This window comes from Pelmatolapia mariae, linkage group LG5, assembly GCF_036321145.2.
Source record: "Pelmatolapia mariae isolate MD_Pm_ZW linkage group LG5, Pm_UMD_F_2, whole genome shotgun sequence".
Taxonomy (NCBI): Eukaryota; Metazoa; Chordata; class Actinopteri; order Cichliformes; family Cichlidae; genus Pelmatolapia; species Pelmatolapia mariae.
This window is the reverse complement of record NC_086231.1, coordinates 2,803,972-2,813,024: the sequence shown is the minus strand read 5'-3', so window position 1 is coordinate 2,813,024 and position 9,053 is coordinate 2,803,972. Positions and strand designations below refer to the sequence as shown.

The 9,053-nt window shown below is 42.0% G+C and overlaps 1 protein-coding gene across 10 annotated transcripts in view; it reads right to left on the bottom strand.

Annotated features, from left to right (window-relative positions):
* Positions 1 to 1,665: 1,665 nt before the first annotated feature.
* The window catches only part of LOC134627344 (dedicator of cytokinesis protein 3-like), a 252,523-nt gene continuing 245,135 nt past the window's right edge, over positions 1,666 to 9,053 (bottom strand). For 9 of the 10 annotated variants that reach the window (XM_063473338.1, XM_063473343.1, XM_063473339.1 and 6 more), the window contains 2 exons: positions 8,865 to 8,950; positions 1,666 to 8,173 (listed from right to left, as the gene is read on the bottom strand). In XM_063473338.1, coding sequence (XP_063329408.1) covers positions 7,472 to 8,173; positions 8,865 to 8,950 — 788 coding nt within the window. In that variant the 3' untranslated portion in view covers positions 1,666 to 7,471. The remainder of the gene's footprint in view (positions 8,174 to 8,864; positions 8,951 to 9,053) is intronic. The other variant, XM_063473348.1, reaches the window with a different exon arrangement.

Sequence of the window (9,053 nt, the reverse complement as noted above, 5' to 3'; positions counted from 1 at the left end):
CTTTACTTTTCAGTCACATCCTGATTCACAACCCACTGTGGTGGTGTGAGCGGGCAAAACCACAGCCATAAGCTCCCTAATACAGGAACCACTGGACTCTTCTTCCTTTTTTAATATAACACTGAGTAGAGCAATGGCTCCCCCTGCTGTTTATTTGATGCAATGGTGGCTCTCAGCAGGTAGTGTAAATGTTCTGTCTGCTGATGTTTATTTAATGAGGATCATGAAGATCATTTTAAATGCACTGGTTGTAATGTGATGCTTTTCTGCCTTAATTCTTTGTTGCAAAGTCTGAACAAGGTGCTTTGTTGACTGGAGCATTGAGCACTTACTTGAGTTCCCGTTGCCTTCTTATCAGTTTGAATCAGTCTGCCCGTTCTCCTCTGACCTCAGGAAACAGTCAGTCTGGATTTTTGGACCTTTTTCTGTGAATCCTGGAGATGTTTGTGTGGGAAAATCAGACTTTAGCAGGCTGTCTTAATGCAAATATAATAAATGCTAATGTTCATTTTTTTAAAGCTTGTTTAAAGGTAAGCGGTGTTATGTTTTAGTTGCTAAATGAGCCAAAACCTATATTTTAAAAAAGAGACACGCATTAGTGGGTTAGTGATTCTTCATCAGGTTCATTAGCTAATATTTTAGTGACTGCTTGTGCAAGGTGAAGAGACGGGGGACTGGCCGTCCTGCCTGCGTCAGGAAAAAGAACCTGAGTTAGAGCTGTTCACATGTTATCAGTGTAATTTGTTTGCAACCTAAATTCTTTGTACATGTATTAAGAGAAGTGTGTTAACAGTACTCACCTTTCCTGGTTGCTTCCTTTTCAGGATGTGGAGCAAAAGAGTAAAAGCAGCTCAATCACCTGCTTAAGAGTTTGGTTAAGGTTGAAGTCTATATGTTATTGAATTATTTATAGGACTTGGTACAAATATAAATATGTCTTTCACATGTTTGCTCGTGTGGATGTTTATTTTTTCATTTGGTTTGCTGACCTCAGACTTGGGCAATTCCAGATGCTGACCTGAATCAGGTCGAGGATAAAAGGAAGCCAGCTGCTTTTAGAGGGGTTGGGTTCTCAGTCTCACTCAGTCTTTGGTTGAATCGACTCATGACCACCAGCCAAACTGACAGTGGGATCTGTGGGTTAACTGGTAACGCTAAACTGCTCATAGGAGAGAATGTCTGTCTGTCTCGCTGTGTTAGACCAGCGTCAGACTGTCCACCTGTCCAGGGTGTACCCCGCCTCTCAGCCTATGGTAGCTCTGATAAAATGAATACATTTTATTTTAGATGTCTTTTAAAACACTCAAGTTCACCTTGCACAAAAGAGTTAAAAACAACAAGAATTGTTTGTACAAACTTTGTACTGCATTTCCTTCTATAGTTATTTATTATTGACAAAATATTACACTAATCAAAGCCATTAAACCACATCGACAGATGTGAAAATCTCACAAATGAACCTGAACGTTTCCTGGAAAAGTGAAATTAAAAATGTTTAAGAATTAACTTTAAAAGTGATGTGAAGTGTATTTTAATGAGTTTCAGACTTAATGGAGGAAGTTATAAATTTAACTGAGTATCTGTGATAATGACTGCATGAATTAAACAAAAACTGAACTTTATATAGCAGCAAAGATGTGAAATAACGACAGGCTGAATCCAGTCGAGTCAATAAAACTTTATCATTTAATGTTTGTCATTAATCATGAATCCACAACACAGCAGTTTGTTTAGTGAGTAGGAAAAACGTGAGTATTTACATCTACCATCATACACGTCACAGTTTATACCCATGCTAACACAACAAAGACTTTTATATACAAGAAATACTATTAGCGTCGTCATACAAAGGAGTGCCATCGTTGGAACTATCTAGATTTGTCATTGATGCAAAATACACAAAATCATAATAAACGTCTGCTCAGCTGCCCTGAAACGATCGGGATAATTCGACAGAATGAACTTGGATCGCTGTGGACCGGGTTTAAAAACTGGTTTACATCAGAAAACACAAGGCGAGACGACCACAGTCTACATGTATACGAGGTTTGCCCTTTATGCCTGCGATAAATACGCCCTCTCCTCGTTTATGTACAAAGAAATCAGCCTGTCTCCTCCGTGAGCTCCGTCGGATTTCCCTCCACGTTCCTCCTTTTAAAGGAAACACAGACTGGTGGGGTCAGTGGTTTTAGTTTCACACAAAACTTACTTTCTTTAAAAAAGTACCAAACTACTTTTAATTTTCCTGCCATCCGACACGTTCAAGCCAAAGAACAAAAGAATGAACTGAACGTCCTGCAAACAAACCTCTGATTTGCATAGTTCATCTTCACCTGCTTCGAGTTTGATTCACTGAAATCTGAACACGTCATCGCTGCAGACCAAGTGTGCAGGACTGTTTGTTTAAAGCAAGAGTTCACAGCAAAATCAAAGATGTCATTTTAACTGTGGTAACCGTAGTAACCGCTTACACATCTCTTTTATCCACTCGTTTGCCTCCAATAGATCAACAGCTGATAAAATTAAAGTCCTGACACTAGTGAGACTCATCAGGTAAATATTTACTGAGGTCACAGTTCAAGCTGCGGGGTTGTTTTCTCAGACTTTTTTTGCAGGACAAACAGTTGCCCCCTAGTGGCCACTGGAAAGAACGCAACTTCCAGCTTTGTTTTAATTTTCAGACGTGGAAGCTACAGCCATCCTTTATATACAGGCCCAATCCCAGTGTCCACTCACAGGACAAAACAAACTGTTACCGAGATTTAAAAAAAAAAAAGCACCAGAATAAAACTGTAACACAACAAGACAAAAGGAGCAACGACACAAAAGGCAAAAGGAAATCTATGAGTGCGTGATTGCAGCATATGCATGTAAAGTATGTGACAACATGCTGATTCACATTTTTGCTGCAAACACAGATGACATCATTTAAATGTGTGAGGGTTGATCCTGAGTGGGACACTGTGATTGGGCGTTGCACAGGCACATTTTCTCCTGCAGAGTGATTCGGTTGGCGGGTTTAGTTCAGGGAAAAGAAAATAGTTCCTACATGAAACATCTTTAATAGGTTGTTGCTTTTTCTTTATTTCTCAGTAGCTGTCAATGATCTCAGTTTAGCTCAGATATATTTAAAAGACGGCAGATATCAAAATGTTCTAAAAGGATGAACAGAAATAAAAATCAGGAGAAAATAATGTACATTTAATTCTGCTGTGAACTTTTCTTTAGTAAACTGGTGTGTGACTTCTCTCTCTCTCCCTCTCGTGTAGATCGATCCCGATATAACACACACTCTCTCACAAACTGCCGTAACAGCACACACCTTCATTATTGCAGTTTCTCATTGCTGAAAAGCTTCTGTAACCTGCCTGTGTCATGTATTTACAGCATCCCTGCTCACAGCTCTTTGTAGGCTCAGAAAGATCAAACATAAACGGGTCAGCACGACTGCATCAGGAGCACGATGCTTTACAGATAAACAACAAACACACAGAATGACAGAAAAGTGATAAAAAATTAAACCTTCCGGTGCGTTATGTGAACTGTAGGTAAAGGTTGCAGGAAGAAAATGCAATAAGGTGATTTCTAAATCTGGCTTTGTATAAACCTAAACATATTAATATCAATCTTCATGTTTTGCAAAGGCAACAAGCATGACAGATGTGCTGTGAGAAAAACTTTGAGAGCACTCAAAGCTGTTTAAAACAGAGGTAAGATTATATGTTGTTGGCATAAACACAAAGGCGTCAGTGCGAGTCTGTAACAACTTTCTATATCGCTGTAAATACACACAGCGCATGAATCCACCATCAGCTGCACTGAGTGTTAATATGGGTTTCAGTTTCAACAGGACAACAATCAGCTCGAACTCTTCACACAAGGATGAAAGAGTTGATCATTTAGGGAATAAATGAACTAAAATTATTTTAAATGACATTTATAACTAAAAGAAACTAATAAAGAGTGAAGATACAGATCTAAAAACAGAAAGGTTCAAGGAGGTAACTCGAGCCGTGCTGCATAATTCACCTCTCATGTTGTTTCATGAAGGCTGCAAACTGTCTGGGCTGTGGTGCAGCCTCTGTGTGAGCCACAGGACAGTTTCATGGCTTTAACTTTTATAAGTGGGGAATAAAGTGACTGGAAACACTCATCGGACGCAGAGCTCCACTGAAAACAAAAAGTCCGGCTCTAAACCTCCACTGAACATCTTTAACCATCACCGCTTCACTCGTATGTTTATGGTGGATAAATCAAGCAGCGGGCCCGTATCAGTGTTCACACAGCTCACACCATGCACGCAGCAGGAAATGCACAGGCGCAACAACGGTCTGAATGATGGCTGTTGTTCCATGTAGCTTACTGGGTCAGTGAATGCAGCACACACGTTCACTGACATTACAGGAGCTGAATATTTAATGTGGACCCGCTCTGCTCATTTCGAGCTCCATATTTTGATGTAAGCTCCTCTACCAGAGCAGCTTTGTATGACTCATAGTTAAAAATAATACTGCAGTGTGTCTGAAACAAGCTGCTTTAGTGCCCGTCTCTTTAGACTGGCTGTTCTTTGTAAACTATGGTTGTGTTTACTGCACACATCCATCCTGGTGTGACAGAGTCAGAAAATCCAGAACTGGTCGAGTTTAGTAACTCCTGAAAATGATTTAATGGATGAAGTAAAGTTTGTGACGGTTCTAAACGTGCAGACGCGCTCACACACACAGTCTCGTCGTTCCACTGAAAACAAACCTTCAGCTTCTCTAAAGCAGCTAAAGCCATACGAGGCAGAGCGCGTACTCAGGTCGTTAATCCTCAAATCTAAAATCTCTCAACCTGACTCACTTCTTCATAGACATATTTTTATGTGATGCCTATATTTACTTATGCATTTATCACCCCATTTCATTGTTTTTTGCTTTCAGCCCTTTATGTAGACAATGTTGATTTGATTTGATTTATTTCATCGTTGTTCTCTTCTGTTGTAACTTTTAATGTGTCCCAGCTCGCTCTTCGCCCCGATGTGCAGCTTCCTGTTGAAATGCATTTTTCTATTTTTCCCTTTCTGTCAAAGCACTTTGCAAAGAAATAGTGTTATTATTATTATTCAGCCTCACAGGGGAAACAGCTTTTGGGGACTATTTTCTGTAATGAATTTATCTAAATTTAGCTGGACTTAAGTTCAAAACTACAAACTACAGCGCCACCGGCCATCGTCACCAACACAATATGACACTGATTCAGGATTCTGAGTTTGCACCTTCAGGAGGAACCAAAACAGGACAAAGCTCAAACACAACGATCAGCTTCACCATGCAAAATGTGAGAAGGTGATCGGACACCAGGCAAACACAACGAGGATTTTAGCCATGTGAGCTAACGGCTGTTCAACCTCAAAAGGGGGCGAAGTGATCAGGATGACAGTCTGCACACAATCTGAGTGCTAAATGTAAAAAGAATACTTAAAACAAAACACTAAAATACAAAAGTATGACCCTTTGCAGTACTTTTACACGTCTACTACTAAATCCTGCTGATTCAACATCCTTGGTGTTCAAAGTGGTTTCCTAGACTACAAAGACATCAGTGCACAGTACAGTATTTCTCCAGTGCTTCCAGTGCTTCTCCTCACAGTCTCTGCTCAGTGAACATGCATACAAAACAGTACCCTGATTAAAAAATGTACAGTCATTACTTTCATAGAAAAAATGCCAAAAAAGGTGAATATTTACTTCAGTTAATATCCCTAAAAATACCAGCAGTCGGACGCCTCGTTCATATTTACAGGTTCTTCCGCTGAACGCATCGTTGGCTTTAAAAAAACCCTCAGATCAATCGTTCCCTCGCTCCTGTTTTCAGGAGCTGCAATAAAACCTTCAGCTGTTGTGAAGAGCACATCGCGTCCAATGAAGCCGCTACTGTCGGCTCAGAAAGCCATCTGCACATTTCTTCAATCAAAAGCATAACGGCTGAATATAAATTATATGCATATACTTCTTTATACTGTATTACATGTATCTACATTCTCTCTTAAATATAAACACTTCTCATCTCTGTCGTTTATCTTCAACATTTCAGGAAAAAGTGACTGAAAATCTTCGAAAGCCGTCGCTCTGTTTGCATAAAACATCACTTAAAGGTACTTTTTGTAACTTCCTGTTTTCTAATATTAACAAAAGTTAACAGAATATAAATACCAGCATGACTTTATGTCCAAAACTGTCTGTGTTTTCTGTTAAGATATCAACCGTAGTCAAATGAGGTCCCGGCCGTACTTTGGTGTATTACCTTTTTGTTCAAACGCTGCCCCCTGGTGGTGAACGTTTTATTTACATCGTTACAAAAAGTACCTTTAACCGATGCCTTTATAGCCGCTGTTTGTGTGAAAGAAATAATCATCATTAGTTATTTGCTTTAATTTTGGCCTTTTGTTTTCATCTTTTTAAATCATCTAAATCAGTGATTCCCAAACTTAAAGCTGCTAAACTGGAGTCCACACGAGACTGACCTTTGGTCCCCTCGTCCCACATCAAGACAGTGTCCCACATTTTGTTCACTGCAGGACAGGCACTTTCCTAAAATCTGGCTTTTATCCAATGGCTTTAAAAAAATAGAAATACAGGGAGACTACTTAACTGGGTGAAGTCAAAACAAAGGAAATGATTTTCCTTTCTTAGTTAATCTGCAGTGATGCAGAGAGGAAAACGGACAATAACGTGAAATCTCATGAAATAACATCTTGTTGTGCTTATTGCGTCAGCTCAGCGAGGGAGGAGGGAAAGTCCTTCACAAACCTGCAGTTTGTCCTTTTACAGTTTTTTTAGGATATGTGAAGATTCCCACACAAATAAACTCCAGATGTTGTAAAATGTTGTATCATCGAGGTTCATGGAATCTGGCCTCTGGAGGACACCCTGCAGTACCTTCACAGCCCACTAAGGGGCAGCGGCCCACACTTTAGGAATCACTGATCTAAATAATCCTTCAGTTTAACATCCCTGCTTTGACCGTTCTGTGTCTATAGGTTTTATTTGTACATAAATAAAAATGTTTTTAAAGTGCCGTTTGCCTTTAAATCTTCAGAGCGAGGTTTTTTTGATTTGACTAGAAATCGCTTCGTAAAATCACGGGTTCTGTTTCAGGTGTAATCATGAATTTAGTGAAAAAGCTGAGCAGCATTTTCTCAGGTTAAACCCCCGTCTGCACATATAAGAAACAAAGAATCAGGATGCAGTGACGTGAGGACTGTTTGGTTAAAGGAAACACTTCTCAGAGGTCAAGGACTCGTTAACCCGATGGAGTGTGCGAGAGCAGACTGAAACCTTTAGTGGTAACTGGAGGACAGCTGGGGGGCGAATCAGAGCTTCCCTCAACTTCATGACCCAGTTTGTAGTTTGGCTCTCGCTCTCACGTCTTTTCTTTCCCTCTTTTAAGAAGAGTTTCTTATCTGTCTCTACAACCATGAGGGGGCGTCCTACTCCTCGCCGATGCCGTGCTCCCACGCCACTTTAGCCTGCTCATCCTTGGTGGCTGCGATTATGGGCTGGGAGATCTTGCGTGGCATGGGCCGTGGTGCGGGAGGTGGAGGCGCTGCAGACTGGCTGATCAGGGAGTCCTCTTCAGGGATGCAGCCCTCTCGGAGGTAGGGTTTAGGGGGCAGCGCCGGAGGCTCATGGAGGTGGTAGAGAGGCGGGTGGTGGGGGATGTAGTGTGGGTGGAAGTGATGGTGGAGTTGGTGGTAGTAGTGGGGGTGTTGGGGGTGTGGCAGCACATCCTGCTGCTGCATTTGTTGAACTCCGATGGAGGCCGAACCTGGAGCCTGGGGCTGGATTTGGGACCCCGCCTGAGCCGGGGTGACGCCTCCCGGGGCAGAGTGGCTGCGGCAGGGCGGGGGCTTGACTCCGTCCAGGACTTCAGGTTCGGAGACGCTGTACCTGACTGGCTGGTAAGGTGAGTCGAGGTCCTCCTGGTCGGTGGTCCAAGCCTGGCTGCTGGGGACGGACTCCAGGGTGTCTGTGCGGCTGGCGGTGGGGTCAGAGGAGGAGGCGGGGCCACCAAAGTTGCTCTCACTGAGGGAGGAGACTCCGGAGCTGGCGCTGCCTGACAGGTTGGAGTTACTGCCATCCAGGATGGACTGTGGACTGGTGGGCGAGGCAGGTATAGGGTGCAGGGGAGACTGGAGAGAGAGGTGAGGAAGAGTCACACAAACATTCACTAATACTGAATCTGTGATTAACAGCTGGGATTTTATTAAATATGTTTAATCTGTGTCGATATTTCATGTCTGTTAATATTTAACAAAGCAGGTCGGCCACATTCTGATTTTTCTCATGCATAAACACGAAGATTAGAACTCATTTACAATTAATGTCTTCTAACTATAATCATGATTGAAGTGTAGAAGCAAAACACTGACAGTATACATTAACAGGCAAAATTTAACCTATAAATGTACCAAGTAACACAAAAAGCAGGATTCTGGAGTGTTTAAAAAAGAGGAAAAAGGAAACATGAAATCAATAAATCAAATGTTGCTGATGAGATCAGGAACAGGACACGAAGGTTTACAACTGAACAGAAAAAGACACAAAGGCGGCGTCCTCACAGACGTATTTGTCGTAACTGTTGGTGAATAAACTGTAAAGTTATTTTCAGCTGGTGCTGCAGACTCAGCTGTGAACACTGATGCTTCATTTAAAAGAACAAAAACATGGACACAAAGAAAAACACACAGACAGTAATGTGCACTGATTTGTGAGTGCATACACACACGCTCACACTCACACACTAATGGACTGACAGACAAACTTCATCCAGACAGACAGCAGGCATGAGGAGGAGGAGGAGGAAGAGGAGGAGAAGGGTACCTTTCTTAAAGAGCGCGCGGGGAGAGCTGGAGGGAGGTCGCTGACCTGGTGGTGGAAAGCGTCAAAGTGCATCGACAGGTGTTGCCCTACAGGGGGAGACACAGCAGGACTGACTGAGAGAAACTCGCACACACTCACACACATTTCAGACCAGAGAGGAGGAGGAAGAGGAGGTGGGAGGAGGGTCAA